Here is a 22,002-nt window from a genome sequence, read left to right as displayed (position 1 = left end):
GGAAATGACAGAAACCGCTTGCATGGCTAATTAATGAGGAGGTAGCCTATTGGCAACAGAAGCTCACTTGACTTCCAGAAATGAACTTCAACTCCTGAACTTTAAGGAAAGGCCAACTACCACAGGCCACAGTACATTTTAAATGCCCTGTTTAGAGCATTGTGCAAGCAAATGCAGACATTTTGTGGTAGAATGATCCCCATTTTACGGCAGGGCGCTTAGTAGGAAAAAGTGTAATTACGTAAGTGATGAGGTTTTTATGACAGCCTATATTGTCTAAAGAGATGAGACAGACTGTAGACAACCAGGAGACATTAAAATAAAATCGGCAAAAGCGGATTACGAGGGATTTCAAAAAGAGAGTCTCTCATTCACCTCAAGTAATTCCATCTCTGACACAGTGGAAACATGCAATCACCATCACTGAGGTTTAATGCCTGTATAGGGGACTGCAAATTCCCTGTGTTGTCCAAACAGGAAAGGCATGTGAAGGTCATGACTGTAGAATGGGTGCTGCTAGCCAGTGTCAGCTGCTGACGACTACGTAATGTCAGAAATGGCCTATTGATGAGATCTTAAGGGCCACACTGGATGATACCATGTTTTTTGCTAAAGAATAATGTCATTTTAATGCGACCAAGCCTTTAATGTGTCTAAACAAAGGATGACTTATTGACCCTAGACAGACGACAGAGATATCTTGTCCTTTAGTCGCAGGATTTCCTGGCCTGCCGGCATGATCCTCACAGAGGGAGTAAACTGCTTCCTCTCCTCCTCCCCCACCCAAGACAGACACAGCGAGAATGAGTTGAACTGAATGCCCCCTACCATTGAATGATAGAGGTTGAAAATGGAGCAAGATGACACATGAAACCTCCCGCCACAGAGTTCAGCACTCCCCAAGCTCCAAAGATAAGCAGAAAACCCCCTCAATGGAATACAGATGGATGTCCTATTCTATACAGCAGAAGCAGCTATCACACAGCTCATAGCAAATGAAACTTTGATACCTTTTCCTGTCGATCTTACCAAGTTCCATCCGATGAAGACTTTGAAAAGCATACTATCAAGATGACATGGAGAAGAGTGGCCAGTAATTATGTCTAATGGGTAACTCTACCCTGAAAGTGCCCCCCAGCTGACTAACTGCAGGCTGGAAAATGCTAAAGCTCTTCGACACTCTCCCCCCCAAAAATCTGCTGCCAGAACAAGACATCCAACACTGCCCCTTGAGCTTCACTTTTGTCTCAGCGTATGGCGGTGACATATGGCGGACAGTTGGAACTGATCTCCTGGTGCAAAGCCTCTTCTAGAGATGGCTTGTCAATACTCTCCAGCGTGTCTGTCAGAAACCTTATCAGAGCAGCAGCACTCAGGTATGTCACATCTTTGGCATCCGACATGCTGAAGCCTTCCACCACCCCCTCCCCCCGCTATGTCAACAAGCAACTTGTGTAAAAACAAGGCTGCCCATTTGAGTGCCTGAGAACATCTTCTAGAAGGTTCGAAAACGGGGGCCTGGGTTACTGCGCAGGCCTTTTACGAATGGCAGTGAAGGGTCTGAGCAGTAACCCATTGTTGAAATGACTAGCATACATAAAAGGACAGGCATCTGCAATATGTAGTGGTACAGACTGACGCTTATGTTGGGTCTTGCATAACATACTTCACTTGTTTCTGGGCTATGGGGTGAGTACAGCAGCGTGAAAGTCCCCTGAGGAGCCATTAGTGTTAAGATGGAGCCTCATGCACTACTTAACACACCCATCAAATTCAGTGATTACATGAGAGGTTTCGAGACAGTACAAAGCTCTTATCCCCCACACAGAGAACCAGATTACGTCTGTAGCTCACTCAATTTGAAAGCAAAGTGCTACATTAAAACGTAATAAATCACTTGTCAAGGCGAGCTAGATATGCTAATATTCCAGCAGCAAACAAACAGACAGCATCTGCTGTAGTTCAAAGCAGTTGACTTAACAGCAGCCAAGCGCAAAATCGAAGACAAGACAGCTTGTTACTTACCTTTTCACTTTTCACTTTCTTCAGGTTTCTGCATTCACTGTTGTCCATCTCTTCTGGATCACTTTTAATGGCTAACGGTGGTACAACAATCCCTGTGGAATCCAGGGCGATATTCCCAAGTGGTTCGGCCACAGCCAAGTCTGTATTTTGCGTACCCTCAAATGGGACGCTACGAGGGCCCCCCAAAGGCAGATTTGGGGCACCTAACTCCTTCTCAGTATTAGCCACTCCTGTAGCCACAACTTCACTTTTCTCCTTCTTACTTTTCCCAGAGCCCACCTCCTTGTCTTTCTTTCCACTAGGAACATTACGGGAGGCTTTGCTGCTTTTCTCAGCACCCTTTCCAGAGTTGGTGTTTGTTGTGGGACCTGTGCCAATGCCGGGTCCCGTAACCTCGCCCTGGGTTCGCACCTGGGCCTCTTTCTTTGCCCCGTCTGTAACCGAGGCCTTGCTACTTTCCTTTGAGTTCTTACTTCGCTTGGATTTGGGTTTACTCTCTTTACCTTGAGCAGCGGGTATGGGGCTAACAAATTTTATGTTGTCGGGTAGAGCTGCTACAGCGCTGGGAGGGGCAGCCATGCCCCCACCGTCTTTAGTGCCAGACATCTCAAGTTTGTCCTTTTCTAGGTCTGCGTCAAGGTCAATGATCAGATTGCCAACACCTATATCCCATTCGTCACCGCTGTCATAAGTGTCCACCGCATTAGAGTCCACACCTTTCCCGCCTGCAGTGCCACTGCTTAGGGACATCTTAGTGCCAGCGGCCCAGGCGCGCCACAGTTAAGTCTGACCTTCTCAGACTACTGGAGGCAGTGGGAGAAGGGTTACAGCAGCTTTAGGGTCTTCTCGGTATCCCCTTCCCAGTAACCCACATTGTTGCACTGTAAAGAGAAGAGAAAATGTGTGAGAATTCTGCAGTCAGAAGCTCTTAACATACCAAGATAAACAATAATGAGATCATTAGAGATTTGAATCATGCCACACAGGAAAGTATAGCAGGAAGAAAATCAGGGCTTGACATTAACCTTTGAGAGGCCACTTGTCCCCCCCCCCCAAAAGGTCTGTAACACCATTATTACAACATTGTACAGTGCCACAACATAAAATGCATTACTATCTTTTACTATCAGAAGAAAATGTAGGTTACACTGTGTCTATTGGCTTCTTTGCATATTCAAGCCAGTCTCAAAATACAACACTCCTTTCTAGGCTCTCTTGGTAGGATGGTTGGCCCACCTTGGTAGGCTATAAAATATTGCAACACAACTAAATACTTTTTATGTCTTTATAAAACCATTCCCTACAGGGCTCGAAATTAAGGCCGTCCCATCGTCCCCGGGACGATAAAAAATATATCTACGGTTCAAAACCGACAGTTCTAGGACCACAGACCAAAATTCATACAACCACTGCACATTAAAAAACATTTTTAAAAAGCAATGAGGCTGATGCAACAGATCTGACCATTTACCTTACAAATGTTGACAACGTTTTATTTCTTCATATTATAAGCTCAACAATGCGCATATGGCTGTAGCCTACACACAAATGTTCCAAATTACAATTGGCGGTAAAACACAGTTCTCAAAAGCGCACCGCACGTGTGATCGGTTTCATGTGACATAGATGAAAATATCCATTAGATATTAAGAAATAAGTGGCGCTCTTCTACACCTGCATTGCTTGCTGTTTGGGGTTTTAGGCTGGGTTTCTGTACAGCACTTTGAGATATCAGCTGATGTAAGAAGGGCTAAATAAATACATTTGATTTGATTAAACATGCATCAACTTGCATGGGTTGAAATGTACACAATGGATACCGGCAGGAAAATGAGGGTCATGCTTTTTCAATTCCAGTCCAGGGGAAGGTTTAATATTGTTTCAATCTAGTCCAGGGGAGGGTCATGTCATTTGTAATTGATGAAATGTCAGTATTTATCAGTGTTTTAGAATTAGTTGCTCATTAGGCTACATATCGATGTGTGCCCGATGCCGACCCTCATCTCTGATTCTCCGCTGGGCGCGCAATACCAAGTGCACCTATAGGCTATTTAGTGGGGTCTCAAATAATCCATAGCCTATAGGCTAGCGTTTCCCAAACTGCACCTTTTGGTTTTTTGTCCTAGCAGTACACAGCTGATTCAAATAATGAACTCATCAACAAGCTTGGATTATTTGAATCAGCTGTGTGGTGTTAGGGAAAAATGCAAAACATGCACCCTTGAGGTCCCCAGGACCGAGTTTGGTGAAACGCTGCTATAGGCTTCGAAGTTCATGCTTGGAGAAGCACAGAGCAAAGTTATATTTCTAAGATAGTTTTATTTACACCATCCCAGCAGCTAAGCTTCATTACATACTGCAATGGATATTGCAACCCTGAGCCCTGGCCTGCTCTTGCTGATCAAATACTTTTTTTGTGTGCTGCCTAACCAATGGCCATGGCACAATCGATTGGAAATGGTGCTGAAAGTAAGCAAATTCGAGGAGGCATAATTCATTTAAATCGTCTTCATTTTAATTAGACTTTACTAACAACAAGAGGGCTTTGTGTTGAAAGCCTATTTGTCCCCATTTAAGAACTAAGAGGTCGTCCTACCTGTTTGACAGACAAAATGAGGCTATAGGCTGCTTTATCCATAGATTTGTCGGTCATTTCCTCCATTCACCTTGCAATGTTTTTGATGGGGTATGAGAGGGTATGCCAGAGGCTGAGCTACAACCTACTATAGCGGGGAGACAATTATTTTTACTTTGCTTGGGAAGTAATCGAATTCTTTCACTATCAATTGATTAAGCTAGTCACTTTCTGTCCAATAGAAGATGTTTAAACTCAGACAGCTTTTAGGGAAACACTTGTGACCTTCTCTCGTTGGGTTCAGCCACGGAAGAAGAGTAGCCAGCAGTTAAAGCTTACTTTTTCCTGTGTCAGTAGGCCTACTCTGTCTGGGGTGGAAAGGTAGGCCTACTCTGTCTGGGGTGGAAAGGTAGGCCAAATTTTTTGAAAGTACCATGATCAGATTCCTAATGACGTCTCAGATTGCAAATAATTTAAACAGGGACAGCTTCGTCGCAAACAACACACTGATTTGACAAATATGATAAGATGAACACATAGGCCTCTCTCTCTGTCCATTTTTTGCCAGTAATTTAGGTAATTTGTGTGGTATAAAAAAAAATATGATTCAGCTAATATGTAAAATAATGTAGAATTGCATGAAACTTTTATAAAAGGCCATTTTTTTTTCTCAATAATTGATTTGACAACCAAGGTAAGGCATGCTTCATAAAATGACATAAAAAGTCTACGTTTTAAACAATTAAATGTATAGTTAAATAGTTTCTAAATGCTGACCACCGCCCCTCAGATTCAAGGTCGATGATGTGCGGTGCGCAATATTTCTGTAATTAAAAGTCTCATTTAAGTTTGTCTGGCGCAATTTTCTGGCGCATCCCTCATGTTAGCATCGTTTTGGACATGAGTCTGTAACCAATATGCAAGTAGGCTTTTTCATTTATGTAGCCTACATGAAAAATAGATTTTAATATTATTCCATGTTAGCCACTCTGATCCAATTCTTATCAGAATAATTGTTTGATATTGTGATGTGATGATTTTTTTTTTTTTACTTATCCATTCATAAAACTTAAATCTATATTCTTCTTGACCGACTTTTTCTTCCCCCAGACATCAGGACAAGCGTTCATTTCGAGCCCTGGAAAGTATCCACTTTCAGAAAGTATTGTAGACATTTGCCAAACCTCCAAATCACATTCAGACAATGTTAACATACAGAGAATCTGTAGAAACTAGGAGAATAGAAAGATTCAGAACTTTTGTGAAACATCATGGCAGAGCTAGAAATCAAAACTGGATGGTCTTCAGGGATAGATGGGAGGTAGCTGAAGCCTGGGACCAAAAATAAACAAAAGATAACTCATGTAAAATATACTGTGTCTGTAAAAAGTATGAAGTATATATAAGCTGGAAGTAGAATCCTAAGTATTGTTTTCCATTAGTTTACTCCAATTAGGGAAGAGGTGGTAAGGTTAGGGGAAAAGAATAAAGAAATAAAATGCATAAACAATATATACAGTACAAGTCAAAAGTTTGGACACCTACTTATTCAATGGTCTTTATTTTTACTATGTTCTACATTGTAGAATAATAGTGAAGACAAAAATGAAATAACACATGGAATCATGTAGCAACCACAAAAGTGTTAAACAAATCTAATCATATTTTGTATGTGATTATTCAAAGTTGCTCCCCTCTACCTTGATGACAGCTTTGCAAACTCTTGGCATTCTCTCAACCAGCTTCGTGAGGTAAACACCTGGAATGCATTTCAATTAACAGGTGTGCCTTGTTAAAAGTACATTTGTGGAATTTCTTTCCTTAATGCATTTCATCCAATCAGTTGTGTTGTGACAAGGTAGGGGTGGTATACAAAAGATAGCTCTATTTGGTAAAAGACCAAGTCCATATTATGGCAAAAACAGCTCAAATAAGCATCATTACTTTAAGACATGAAGGTCAGTCAATTAGGAACATTTCAAGAACTTTGAAAGTTTCTTCATGTGCAGTTGCAAAAACCATCAAGTGCTATGATGAAACTGGCTCTCATGAGGACCGCCACAGGAAAGGAAGACCCAGAGTTACCTCTGATGCAGAGTTTAAGTTCATTAGACTTACCAGCCCCAGAAATTGCAGCCCAAATAAATGCTTCAGAGTTCAAGTAACAGACACATCTCAACATCAACAGTTCAGAGGAGACTGTGTGAATCAGGCCTTCATGATCGGATTGCTGCAAAGAAACCACTACTAAAGGACACAAATAAGAAGAACAGACTTGCTTGGGCCAAGAAACACAAGCAGTGGACATTAGACTGGTGGAAATCTGTTGTTTGGTCTGATGACTCCAAATGTGAGATTTTTGGTTCCAACCACCGTGTCTTTGTGAGACGCAGAGTAGGTGAATGGATGATCTCTGCATGTGTGGTTCCCACGTTGAAGCATGGAGGTGGTGTGATGGTGCTTTGCTGGTGACACTGTCAGTGATTTATTTAGAATTTAAGGCACTCTTAACCAGCATGGCTACCACAGCATTCTGCAGCAATACACCATACCATCTGGTTTGCGCTTAGAGGGACTATCATTTGTTTTTCAACAGGACAATGACCCAACACACCTCCCAAGAAGGAGAGTGATGGAGTGCTGCATCAGATGACCTGGCCTCTACAATCACCCAAACTCAACCCAATTGAGATGGTTTGGGATGAGTTGGCCGCAGAGTGAATGAAGGAACAGCAGCCAACAAGTGCTCAGCATATGTGGGAAGAGAATGCCAAGAGTGTGCAAAGCTGTCATCAAGGCAAAGGGTGGCTACTTTGAAGAATCTAAAATATATTTTGATTTAACACTTTTTTGGTTACTACATGATTCCATATGTGTTGTTTCATAGTTTCGATGTCTTCACTATTATTCTACAATGTAGAAAATAGTAAAAATAAAGAAAAACCCTTGAGTGAGTAGGTATGTCCAAACTTTTGACTGGTACTGTATATATTTACATAAAAATGTAATATGGGGGATTGGAAATGATGCAATTCCATTGATAGAAGCCAAAATCTGCAATATTAAAGCTGTTGTACAGAGAATACTTTCTAAACAGTCTCTTTGACTTAAAGGGTCGCACACAACCCACCGAATGTGGATCTCCGGTTGGTCTACAGATCGTTCAGAGCACTGTTGACGTCTGACTGTCAACATTTTTGCGTGATTCTACGTGTAAAGTGTACGGTTTTTGCAACAGCTTTGCTCATTATAAACTGTACCATTCCTGACAAAGAAAAGACAATAACCAAGCTTTCTCGATGCACTCAAGTTCAAGGAGAAAGCTCCCTTTGGGTTTATAAGCCACATGTATGCCAACAGTGAGCTGGGCTTTGCCAGGGAGGGTGAGGTTTCCACAAACCCCAAACACATATGGAGTCCATTTCCTCTTTTACCAGCAGGTTGACGTCAGGCAGGACTAAAAAGACCTCTGAAATCAAAGCCACAAGCCCCGACCCAGAGATCAATCTCCTTTCTCCTCACCAGAGCTCCCCCGCCACAGGATATTTAGTCTAATTAACACCCTGACATATCAATCCAATGAGGTCAACAACAGCACGAAAACAAGGTTGACTTCTACTGCTGGCGTCAAAGCCTGCATGCCCTCTTCGCTCTCTATCTCGAGTCGGAATGAGCCATAGCCCCAAGACTGAAGCTAATGGAAGAGAATGAATAACACGTCAGCATTAATGAAGGTCTTAATGGAGGCAACCACGCTCTTACTAGGCCTACCTCTCCATTGTGAGAGACATTTCATGTAACACAAAGAGATTTGCATTCATATCAGTGGGGGTGGGAGGTCCTGACTTACAAAGGACACACTGACACTGACATTGTTCTTGGTTAGGAAGTTCTGGTTGATCTCAGTCAGCCTGTCCCATCAAACAGACCAAAACGTAAGGCAAAGAAAGACAGTCTTCATAACCAGTTTTGCTCTGAGCTATTGGTATCCCTCACCCTAGCCTATTTACATGTGACAGACCAATAAAGAGCGAAACAAGACCCAGGCGTTTTATGGGCCCTGACACAAAGCCTCCATTGAGGCAAATCACAGCCCTTTGCCGCTTTTGCTTTCCTAACACTGGGTCAAAAACAACTTGTGTGCAGGAATAGGAGCATCTCTTTCACACGCCTTCTTTTCAAGGCACTTATCGTATGAAAGCATTGGTGTAACCGCTTCGCCCCTCATGACAATGGAAGGCTTTTCACACACAGAGAGAGCGAGAGAGACAAGCTGGGTGAGGAGGGGTCAGATTCCCCATCATAGCCTACAGTTTAGGGCTACTGTAAGGATTAAAAGTAGGGCCCTATAAAATCTGCGTTGCAGAGGACACGGACGGAATCCAGACTATAAAATGGATTTCAACAATGTATTTTTTTTTTTATTGAACTTACTAGAAAATTCATGAACTTGCCTAAGTTAATCATCAGACATGAACCAAACGCATCAGTGATTTGTATTTTCCTAGAACTTTCTGAAACGGCACAGGGGCATTCCCCTGTCTGTGTTTGCGGTGCGCGCATATGTTTACAATTTGTGTAGCCGTTAAAGATGATGCTAATGATAACCTTCCTCTGGTAGAGATGGAAAGGCTTTCCCAAATGAAATGTTAACTACAAAGTAGAATATGCCTACCTAATGCCATCATGATTATTTGCATCAATCCAGTGGTCATTTGTTTTGCAAACTCTAATCACGGGTGCAACTAACGAACGAAACAGGTCTCTTGATGGTGCACACTTGGATTAAAGGGTAATTACACCCCAAAATCCAAATTTCTTCTATTTTTCCCAGGCCTCAAAAGTGGTCTCCTGATGTGGTTTAAGCATTGTTGTGGATTTAGAACAGGGATGGTAAACTCCAATCCTCGGGGGCCTGATTGGTATCACACTTTGTCCCAGCCCCAGCTAACACACCTGACACCAATAATCACTATCTTCAGTTTAGAATGCAATTAGTTTAAATCAGCAGTGTTTGCTAAGGATGGGGAAAGTGTGACATCACTCCATCCCCCGAGGTCTGGAGTTGCCCATCCCTGATTCAGAGCATCGCTTTTTGTTGTTTTTCCTATTAAAAAGGTGTGATTTTGAGAGTGAAAACCTGGGGGGGGGAAATGGAAAAACGGAAAGCTGGAAAAATAAAACAGATTTTATAGGACCCTATAAAAAGTATGTCATGCCATTATTGACTTATCAAAGATGCTAATTAAACCCCTGGCTATGTGTCAGAAAATAAATCTCAGATTCAATTCTCCTACTCGAACTTGGGACGTTTGCATGGAATGATAGAGATGCATGCCGCATACTGAGAAGAAAGTCGATTTGTCAAAGGCTGACAATTGAATCACAACACACAAAATCCTCCAGGGATCCTACAGGCTAAAATGAGATAGTCAGTGGATAGGTATCCATCCATATAGCCACTATTTACAGCTAGGTCAGCATTGGACCCTTGCTCTATCTAGCTCTGGCTGTGTTGCTGAGTGCTCAGCTGAACTCTGACACGCTCGGTCAGAGGCAGGTTCAAATGCTCTGTTGGAGCTTGATTGGCTGTGTGGCTCGATGGTCAGACAGGGGTGACAAAAACTCTCCAATAGTCTGGTCTAATCCTTTAGATAGTCACAGGGCTCGAGCCTGATGAGAGCTGCTAGCATTCAAATCAAATCAAATCCCAACACAAAGACCTAAGAGGCCACAGAACCAGGAGGAATCTTGTCACAAAAAAGACAGCAAAGCATAACGGCACAAAATGATGGGTTCTATTTGATAAACACGTAGGCCTAGCTGTCTGACTATCAATTAGGGCTGGGAATTGCCAGGGATCTCACGATACAATATTATCACAATAATTAGGTAAGGATAAGATATGCATTGAGATTCTCATGATTCTCTATGAATTGTAATTCGCTACTGCGATTTGTTTGTGATTAGCTATTCCAAATCCAGAACACACACACACACCCCTTTGGCTGACGTATCAAATTGCGTGGGGAATAGTAGGCCTGGGCGTTATACCGTATTTAACTATATACCGGTATAGATGCACGGACCGGTGTGGGTTTTTACTTTAACTTCTATAATGGTATTTGAATGTTTGGTTTGTTAAATGTGATACATCCATTTCTATGGTTTACTCCGCCACTTGAGTCATCCCTCTCCACTCTCTCTTTCCACACAGACCTGGTCCCACCAGTTTTGATGTCTTCACTATTATTCTACAATGTAGAAAATAGTAAGAAAATCAAGACAAACCCTGGCGTGAGTAGGTGTGTCTAAACGTTTGACTGGTACTGTATATCAGTGGGTAACTGGCAAATTGGAAGTGGTGGGGGTTGGAGGGTGTTGTTAAACCATTGGCTTGTTTGCATTCCAAATTAGGGAGGTGTTAAACAATGGAAGTGTTAAAGGGATACTTCTGGATTTTTCAGCATGCTAGCTAATACCCGTAGACTTCCAGTCATTGTGCTAATGCAAAACTACCTCCAACTTCCTTCATACTGGAGACACAGACATATAAAAATGGTATCCATGACTTCATCTGACTCTGGGGAAGTAGATAAAAGGGCCTCACTGCCAAAATCCCGAAGTATCCTTTTAAAGAGCAACTAAACAACTTACCTCATAGAAAATAGCCTACGTGGCATCGAGTCGGAAACATATATTTTAGTGTCAAAATGTACTACGAAGTGTAAATAGGATCATTTTGATCATAAAGTTGAGTTTTGCAAGTGGCCACAACTTGTAGCCTACACCTGAAGGGATATTAATAGTTCTGGGATTTGTCCCCTGGGAAAGATCTAACAGCGGACATAAGGAGAGACGAGACAAAACTACCCAATTATTAGAATAATGTGCTGTAGGACAGCTGAGCTGACTCAAGACCAGGTATTCAACTCAGTTTATAACATTTCCATGGCAACATGTAAACCCAAAGACAACTTTCATTCACATTAAACAACTGACTGCAGGAGCAATGACAACGCTCACCTACGCATCAGCCGGGCAGCCTCAACCATGGCCAGCTTAAACATCATCACCTACGCATCAGCCGGGCAGCCTCAACCATGGCCAGCTTAAACATCATCACCTACGCATCAGCCGGTCAGCCTCAACCATGGCCAGCTTAAACATCATCACCTACGCATCAGCCGGTCAGCCTCAACCATGGCCAGCTTAAACATCATCACCTACGCATCAGCCGGGCAGCCTCAACCATGGCCAGCTTAAACATCATCACCTACGCATCAGCCGGGCAGCCTCAACCATGGCCAGCTTAAACATCATCACCTACGCATCAGCCGGTCAGCCTCAACCATGGCCAGCTTAAACATCATCACCTACGCATCAGCCGGTCAGCCTCAACCATGGCCAGCTTAAACATCATCACCTACGCATCAGCCGGTCAGCCTCAACCATGGCCAGCTTAAACATCATCACCTACGCATCAGCCGGTCAGCCTCAACCATGGCCAGCTTAAACATCATCACCTACGCATCAGCCGGGCAGCCTCAACCATGGCCAGCTTAAACATCATCACCTACGCATCAGCCGGGCAGCCTCAACCATGGCCAGCTTAAACATCATCACCTACGCATCAGCCGGGCAGCCTCAACCATGGCCAGCTTAAACATCATCACCTACGCATCAGCCGGTCAGCCTCAACCATGGCCAGCTTAAACATCATCACCTACGCATCAGCCGGTCAGCCTCAACCATGGCCAGCTTAAACATCATCACCTACGCATCAGCCGGTCAGCCTCAACCATGGCCAGCTTAAACATCATCACCTACGCATCAGCCGGTCAGCCTCAACCATGGCCAGCTTAAACATCATCACCTACGCATCAGCCGGTCAGCCTCAACCATGGCCAGCTTAAACATCATCACCTACGCATCAGCCGGTCAGCCTCAACCATGGCCAGCTTAAACATCATCACCTACGCATCAGCCGGGCAGCCTCAACCATGGCCAGCTTAAACATCATCACCTACGCATCAGCCGGTCAGCCTCAACCATGGCCAGCTTAAACATCATCACCTACGCATCAGCCGGTCAGCCTCAACCATGGCCAGCTTAAACATCATCACCTACGCATCAGCCGGTCAGCCTCAACCATGGCCAGCTTAAACATCATTTGGAAACAACTCTCTAATCTGAAAACAAAACTTAGCCTGGTCATCTCCATCCTGATGTACGGATCAGAGTCATGGACCCTCACGCCATCTGGATGCCTTTGACTCCAAGTGCCTCCGCCGCATAATGGAATCATATGGCTTGACCGAATCCCAAACTCCACAATACTGCAAAAGACGGAACAACTCCGTCTCCTCCCTGGTCAGAGCCTCCTGACACTGACTGTCAACCGGTCCGATCAAACCCACCTCTGGAGGCTGCCCTTATCCTCTGGAGGCTGCCCTTAATTGAACCCAACTGGCCACGCCCAAGAGGAAGACTGAGGGCCAGGTGGTCCGACCAGTTGGAGGACCTACACAACCTGGGACTCAACACCACATCGGCCTGGGACCTGGCCCAGAATAGGAGAGTGTGGAGATCCATTTGTCAAGGCCCTATGCTCCAAGGAGCGAGTGAAGATGAGTGAGTGAGAGAGAGGGCCTCTGTCATTTCTTAATGACCAAGCATCAAAACAAAGCCAAATCAGGAAGCTCAGTCCACTTTTAATGAATTGACCTACAAAAAAAGCAGAGAACTATTCACAAAGACCTACTACTTGTAGTTTGGTAATTTTTCAACGCCGATACCGATTATTGGAGGACCAAAAAAAGCCGTTACCGATTAATCGGACGATTTTTATATATTTGTAATAATGACAATTACACTGAATAAACACTTATTTTAACTTAATATAATACATCAATAAAAATCTATTTAGTCTCAAATAAATAATGAAACATGTTCAATTTGGTTTAAATAATGCAAAAACAAAGTGTTGGAGAAGAAAGTAAAAGTGCAATATGTGCCATGTAAAAAAGCTAATGTTTAAGTTCCTTGCTCAGAAAATGAGAACATATGAAAGCTGGTGGTTCCTTTTAACATGAGTCTTCAATATTCCCAGGTAAGAAGTTTTAGGTTGTAGTTATTATAGGACTATTCTCTCTATACCATTTGTATTTCACATACCTTTGACTATTGGATGTTCTTATAGGCACTATAGTATTGCCAGCCTAATCTCGGGAGTTGATAGGCTTGAAGTCATAAACAGCGCTGTGCTTCAAGCATTGCGAAGAGCTGCTGGCAAACGCAGGAAAGTGCTGTTTGAATGAATGCTTTCGAGCCTGCTGCTGCCTACCGCTCAGTCAGACTGCTCTATCAAATATCAAATCATAGACGTAATTATAATGTAATAAACACACAGAAATTAATATGGTAAAATTAATATGGTAAAATCCGGAAACTCGTTTAAAACGTTTATTCTTTCAGTGAAATACAGAACCGTTCCGTATGTTATCTAACGGGTGGCATCCATAAGTCTAAATATTGATGTTACATTGCACAACCTTTAATGTTATGTCATAATTATGTAAAATTCTGGCAAATTAATTACGGTCTTTGTGGTCTTCACAGTTCGCAACGAGCCAGGCAGCCCAAAAAGAGAAATTACACAATTTCCCTAGTTAATATTGCCTGCTAACATTAATTTATTTTAACTAAATATGCATGTTTAAAACAATATACTTGTGTATTCATTTTAAGAAAGGCATTGATGTTTATGGTTAGGTACATTGGTGCAACGACAGTGGTTTCCTCGTGAATGCGCATGTTAAACCATCCCCCGTTTGGCGAAGTAGGATGTTGATGATAAATTAACAGCCACCGCATTTATTATTTGCAACGCAGGACAAGCTAGTTAAAGTAGTAATATCATCAACCATGTGTAGTTAACTAGTGATTATGTTAAGATTGATAGTTTTTTTATAAGATAAGTTTAATGCTAGCTAGCAACTTACCTTGGCTCCTTGCTGCACTCGCGTAACAGGTCGTCAGCCTGCCACGCAGTCTCCTCGTGGAGTGCAATGCCGATTAATCGGTCGACCTCTATTCCAGGGTCTGTTAAAATGCAGGACTCATGTCTAGGTATTTTGGTGGGTTTTAATTTACCATGTTTTTTTTTTTACACCCCAACCCTTTCAGATAAACAAAAAAGCAGGCAAAAAGAAGCAGGCATGGTAAATGAGTGGGAATAGTGTGTGAGAAAGAGTAATAGGATTCGAAGAACTCCATTATGCAAGGTCAGGATTTTGAAAATACAGTATTCAAAAAGGTAACAAAATGGAATAAAACTATTTGTGCTGCTTGAAATGACCCAGTAGACTATCCCATGGCATGCAGAATGCCAGAGCTATTCTAAGAACTGCCTTTCTGGTGAACTGCCTCTAATTCCACGCTTACACTAATTCAACTAACCGTAGTGCGAGGCCTTCAGCAGGATGAGACATGATTACAAAAAGTCCACTCACCGCTCTCTTCTCATTGTCATTCAGTAACACTCTCTTCAAATTGAAAGTGTTCCAAAAGAATCCCACAGTGAACCCGGTCATTTCCATGTAAAAGGACCATGAGCACCAACATATCAAATTGGGTGTCAAATGAAAGCTAAGAGTCTATATAACCAACATTGACAGACAAGCAGTCTTCATCAGGTTATTAAATTATTGCATCTGAGCTCCTAGAGTGTTTTTTTTTTCTCCTTTTCTTTTTCAAGTGTTCTACTCCGCTAGCCAGCACCTCGCCTAAACAGGTGTGTGTTTCTTTCGCCTTCAGAAGACCCTTGCCAACTAATAAACACTTATTTTTACTGAACAAAAATATAAAAACGCAACATTCAACTATTTCAATGATTTTACTGAGTTACAGTTCATATAAGGAAATCAGTCAATTGAAAGTATTTCAACTAGGCCCTAATCTATGGATTTCTCATGACTGGGCAGTGGCACAGCCATGGGTATAGGCCAACCCACTTGGGAGCCAGGCCCACCCACTGGGGGAGCCAGACGCAGCCAATCAGAATTAGTTTTTCCCCACAAAAAGGGCTTTATTACAGACAGGTTGCTGGTCTCAGACGATCCCGCAGGTGAAGAAGCCGGACGTGGAGGCCCTGGGCTGGCGTGGTTACACGTGGTCTGCGGTTGTGAGGCCGGTTGGAGGTACAGTCAAATTCTCTAAAACAACGTTGGAGGCGGATTATGGTAGAGAAATTAACATAGAATTATTTGGCAACAGCTCTGTTGGACATTCGTGCAGTCAGCATGCCAATATATATATTTTTTTAACCATATTTAACTAGGCAAGTTAGTTAAGAACAAATTCTTATTTACAATGACGGCCAAGGAACAGTGGGTTAACTGCCTTGTTAAGGGGCAGAACGACAGATTTTTACCTTGTCAGCTCGAGGATTCAATCCACCAACCTTTCGGTTACTCGCCCAATGCTCTAACCACTAGCCTATCTGCCAACCTAATTGCACGCTCACTCAAAACTTGAGACATTTGTGGCATTGTGTTGTGTGACAAAAATGCACATTTTAGAGTGGCCTTTTATTGTCCCCAGCACAAGGTGCACCTGTGCAATGATCATGCTGTTTAATCAGCTTCTTGATATGCCACATTTGTCAGGTGGATGGATTATCGTGGCACACAATTTGAGCGCAATAAGCTTTTTGTGCATATGGAACATTTCTGGGATCTTTTATTTCAGCTCATGAAGCATGGGACCAACACTTTACATGCTGTGTTTATATTTTTGTTCAGTATAGTTTTGGAGAAAGGATTTGCCTTCTGTAAATTTAAGAAACATTGCTTTGTGCATTGTAACTCCGTTACAAAAACAAACACACATCTAAGATATTTTCAAATCTCTCCCTCATAAGGAGGGAGAATAATGAAAGTTCACAGAAGTAACAAGTAAAGGTAGAAGTAAAGTTAGGTACATTAATTAATTATTGTTTGATTCAAATTGGCAAAATAATTATTTTAAAAAATTATCGGAAAGTCTGTAACGGAATTACTGCAATTGAATTGGTTACAATGGGAAAGTATTCAGAAACCACAGTTGGGTCACTTGCTACTGTCCTTCCTTCCAGCTCATAACAGTTTTATTTCAATTACGTCGTCTGGTGGCCAAAGCGAGTGTGAAAACAGTCTGGACAACCCCTCCCTCTCTCACCAATTAACGTTACACCCCCTCCAGCTCTTACTGACACCTACCCACGAGCCCCCTCTTTCCAGCATCCGCACCCACTGAGAAGTAACCGACACCGGAGGTCCATGGAAGTTGAAAAGTAGTTGGTCAGTCCCCCCTGGCCTTGATTTCAACGTCCACAGAAGTTGTTTTCTGAGGGCCGATCGAGCCTCGATTTCAACATCACGTAGATTTTTGATCCGGACCGGCCTTGATTTGACCCAAACATAGATGTCCATGATTGGTGACAGGACCAAATCATAAAGATGTCTATTTTCCACAATATGACAGTACAGTACACTTAAGCACAGTAGAGTGGAGTATAAGTGGAGTGGAGTATAAAACATAAATTGTGTTTGTTAGGCTTAAAAACTGGCCAAAACTGGCCAAAAGGCCTAGGCTACATCAAAGCAAACATACATTTTCTTATCACTCCACTATCAAACAAACCCATTATAGCCCATTAAAGCCAAACTCAGTAACAACTGTCAGTTGTTACTGAGTGTTTTCAAAAACCGGTGTTTTCAAAAATACTCTGCTACGAATCATCAGCTGACAGACTGACTACTTCTCTGTGGGTTTGATCACGGATTACGTTTCAAAAAGGTGTAGACAGAGCCAATATATGAACCGTTACCACACGCATTTGTCCGATAAATTACACTTATATTCTGTACCCCAACTCTAATTTATAATGAGCTATTTATAATCAGAGGGATATAGATAGGCTTAATTGTATTGTTGCTGTAGTCGTGGATGGCTCAGAACAGATAGGCCTTATTGATAGAATGTGCCTAAGAAACTATGTGACATAATTATCTGGAGAGATCTGACCTGCAATTTGTAAACAAAGCTTATTTTATAACTTTGACGTGACCCAAATGGCAAATTAAGATATATTAAACAAAATGGTGATATTTTATTTGGCACTTACTCGGTCTAGCTTAGAGGCTACTACCTCAGATTTGATAAAACAAAACTTCTCAGTCTAGTTAATCAACATTCATCAAGACCATGCCCTTTCCCAAACAGTCACCTGAAAGTATTCCTATTATTGTGGACATGGGGGTTGAGGGGGGTGTCTTAAATAATAGCCATTTTTCATCCCTTGCCAGATACCTCGAATTTCCCCACCAATCCATGACGTTTTGTATTCGCGGTCACAAATCCTGTTCTACGTCATTACTGTGGCAACATGGGAAGATCCTGATTGACAGACACGGGGGCAAACTGTTCCAAGCGATTCTCTCGCTCTCCCCACTTCGCTCTCCATTGGTGATTGAGAACAGCAACAGTTAACCATTTCAAAACCACGGGGGTCATGTTAAGGCGCAACACAGCTTGCCGTCACAGAACTAATGCGCCATCGTTTCCAAGGGCTTAGAATTCCACAGGCTATCATTCTGCTGGAAATGCTCCTTCAATTTGAGATAATGGCTTCATACTAGTCCTGAACTATCTGAAGTCAAGTCCAATACCATAGCAACTTAGTAGACTACTCCCACGATTTCCCAGAAGACTAAGATTCAGGATATGAGGTGAAAATCTGACAGACAGATGTTGTTCTTGGCAATAGAAAGGGGGGAATGTAAGACGCTTTACTCAACTGTCAGAGGACTGGTGACTGCTTGGAGATAGACTGTTGACTACAGCAGTGTGGAAATGGTTGGGTTCTAACGCTCCATGAACATGCCATCTCTATTTTACTACAAGCTCCATGTTCACGTGCGCTGGTGCAAACATTAAACTTGGGCTATGCTCAGGAGTTTCACAAGCATATGGCGCACACGCGTTTCATCCCACTGATCTTGCCACATCAAACATATTCCTTGTTTAATACGTCCTATTCCGACAGATCATTCCTTTTTACGATTTCGCTGCACCTCCATGGAAAGTATTATTCCATTAAACATCTTGATGTGGCAAAAGCAAGGCTCCCGTTAAATAGAGAGACGCAGTTGCTGCGATTGCTTGCCTGCTCGATGGTTAGCCTAGCTAGCTCCGGCACACTGTGTACTGAGTGTACTCTCCTGGCGCTGCAGTGCTCTACTGCTAGCCCCAGAAAAGGCTGTCCTCTCCCCTCCAGTCAGTCACACATAAACCCTGGTGGCTCGTCCTGCTGCAACTGGTGCCCTTCCAGCGGCTGTAAATAACGTCTCTAAACTAATTTGGCTTTCCCTGCCACATGCCAGTGAGTCTTGGGAGTGCGCAGGGAGGAGAGGCACCAGTGAATCTGGGCAGACAAGCCAGCCCCTCCAACCCAGCCCCTCCTGCCGCACTACAAGGGCCTGATTAATACAGGCATTTGTAACGGACGCCTCTGCTGATGAGAAACGTGAAGGGAAAATGAAGCAGGCACAGGGCAGGGACGCCTCTCACAGCGCGATGACAGACTGAGGGATCAGATCGATTCTAACCGCGGTTCTGTCAGGGCCCTCTTTGGTGCTTTCAACGCGGGGGAGGAAACATCTAACGCGGCGGATGACAAAAAAAAAAAGAGAGCGAGGAGGAAAACAAGGGCACGAGATTACATAAGAGAACCTCTGACCTGATTGTGGAGAGCTCTGCCTCCATCTGCACAGTGCCGCCTTTCATTTTTAATTCCCCCGTCACTGCAGAGTAAATGAGGATCTCTAATAAAGAATGGGTGACAGGCTCTGTGTGAGAAAGTGACAGGCTCTGTGTGAATCACAGAGAGTTCTCTGAAGAGGTTCGGGAGGGAGGTGGTGGGTGGGGGGGGGAGAGAAGAAGTGCAGTGCAGGCAGAAGCACTTCCCCTTGGTTAAATTAGGTGCGTTGCATCAGATGAAAGAGCCGCTCTGGTTTTCATCTTCCTTTTTGTTTCACTCGCTAAAGCTAGTGTACAGAGATCACTAGAAGATAGAGCCCCTCCAATGTGACAGGCCGGGGGTGGATTTATCGAGCCTTTGCTCAAAGATGACACAATGAGCGATACAGACGGACCTATTGCTTTTGCAGACCCGAAACCTGCTCTGCTCAGCTCTCAGTCAGCTCTGCACTAGGCAGGCATTGATTGCTCGGCTATTGACGGGCTGCTAGCTGAGTGTGCTCGGCAGCTCGCTCCTGCCGCCCCGACCTGGGAGCTTCGCCTGCCTGCATTATTCAGCTCTCATTAACAGGGACAGGCGGATCCCCAATGTCCGCCGGGCTTTGTCTGCCAGGCTCATAACTCACCGGTTTCACATTCAGCCCTTTACAGACAGTGGCCACCATCAGAAGCCACATTAGTACCGTCACCCACGAGAGGATACTCACTGAGGAAGAGGGCAAAGGGGGCACGGGGTTGTCCCGTCTGGTAGGGTTGAGAGGGGGCTGGAAACCCTATGTGTACCCGACTTACCGTGTTGCCCTTACCAGTAAAGCACTGTAAGCTGTTTCAACATCCCACGCCAGGTTAAATACTGTCCATTCGGGTGAGAGTCGCTCATCAAATCAATCTCCTGGGGTTAAAACACAAAGATTATCCCTACCTGCCAAAGGGAATCTGTCACTTCGCATGACCTCATTCACCAATTATTTTGTGGAGCCTACCATCTTGGCCTAAAGCTTTTCACCTCAAGTGTTTTCATATCTTAATAATGGGTTTGCATTTACTGAGCCTGTGTGCATTTCCTCCCACTGTAGTGTAGTTAAGTACTGAGGGATGAAAGGAAAAATCTGAAAAGGCAATGTTCCAGTATATAATTTTCCAATCCATCCACAACATTCTGTTTTCACCATTCTCAAACATCTCTCATTTAATCAATATTTCCTGAATAAAAGAGCAGCAGACCATTTCCCTCAGGGTTGGAGAGTGGGTTCCAACTGCAATTTGTCATTTCAATAACGCTCGGCAAAACCCCCCGTTTGCACAGCGTATCCATGGCAACAGGTGAATGAAAAATTCAATTTTGATACCAATTTCACAACATGCCAGTGGTGATGAAAGCCGGCACGATAGAGGGTGGATAAAAACTGACCCGGTCTTGATAACACAGCCCCTGGATCAGAGAGCTTTCACCTCTGTGGCTGGCACCTTTAGCCCAAAGATACATTTTTAACACTGAGGAATAACAACTCAATAAGGACTTCTATTACATGTGCAGGACCTGGCTAATGAGTATTTTCAGTGGGCCTGCTGGTGAGGGACAGGTATTCCGTGCAGGGATCCACACCGATGCTGGCCCGTGTAATTGGATTGTGTGCTTGAGCTGCTGACTAAAATAGAAATGTCCCGGCCAGCCTCCAGGTGATGGGAATCATCAGTACCCAGGGAGGTCAGCCAAGCTCCATCTCAGCTAAATGTCAGAAGGGTGGCAGCAGCCACCTCAAGAGAGTGCAGGACTTAAAAGGTACTCAGTCCCTCATGCGTACTGTTTGGGTGCCGTGTCTAAGACGGTGTTGAAAATCGGTCAGCCCTAAACGTATAAGTACGAGTCTCTATTTTCTGGTTGTGGCTTTTTAGTTCAGCTGGACCACTCTGCTCCAGTCGCTGCACATTGTGTGAAGTCTCCACAGAGAAACACTTTGACAATACCCCTTGTGCTTCCAGATAAGCCACGGCAGAAGCAGAAATGAAACATTTCCTATTGCTTTCATCTCCATTCCCATGGCACATACATATGAATAAAGCAGGGCAGTCTGGCTGCATCAGATTTCACTCCATCATGATCGGTGGCTGAATCCAAAGAAGAGTGGAGAGAGAGAAAACTATTTGGCAGGCAGGGGAGATGAGAGCTCCTCTGGGTAATAGGTTCACAGAGGGAGCGCGTGCAGCCCCAGCCGCCATGTCACAGATAATTTCCAGACCATTTACACACGGCCCAGAAACCATGCTCTGCCGATGCCTCTGGCCAAACAGAGGTCCCCACCTTCACAGACCTGACATGTTGCCAGATTGATAACCCCAGAAGTGTGAAGTGCAGCTATGGAGTATGTGTAGGAGGCTCCATTAGAGATCACTAAAATGTCCCCGTATCAACCCAGTGACCAGAAGGGTCCAGGTGGACACGGAGACAATCCTCAGCCTCAAGGACAGTGGGCCATTTTCTCCTGTCTCTCATGTGAGTTCAGACAGCCTCCAACAGCTCCATTGATCATTACACTACAGCGGAGAGTACCACTGTGCAACTTATCAGTAGCCTAGTGACACTTCTGGGATCTCTGAAG

The 22,002-nt window shown here is 43.7% G+C and overlaps 1 protein-coding gene across 1 annotated transcript in view; it reads right to left on the bottom strand.

The window, feature by feature from the left end:
- Positions 1-1,247: 1,247 nt before the first annotated feature.
- LOC120066563 (zinc finger protein 609-like) overlaps positions 1,248-22,002 on the bottom strand; it is a 79,644-nt gene continuing 58,889 nt past the window's right edge. The window contains exons 2-3 of the mRNA XM_039017989.1: positions 2,026-2,906; positions 1,248-1,433 (exon numbers count right to left, since the gene is read on the bottom strand). Coding sequence (XP_038873917.1) covers positions 1,248-1,433; positions 2,026-2,775 — 936 coding nt within the window. The 5' untranslated portion in view covers positions 2,776-2,906. The remainder of the gene's footprint in view (positions 1,434-2,025; positions 2,907-22,002) is intronic.

The sequence above is a fragment of the Salvelinus namaycush genome, chromosome 21 (genome assembly GCF_016432855.1).
Source record: "Salvelinus namaycush isolate Seneca chromosome 21, SaNama_1.0, whole genome shotgun sequence".
NCBI lineage: Eukaryota > Metazoa > Chordata > Actinopteri > Salmoniformes > Salmonidae > Salvelinus > Salvelinus namaycush.
The sequence above is the reverse complement of the archived record's forward strand: the minus strand, read 5'-3'. Positions and strand labels throughout refer to the sequence as shown.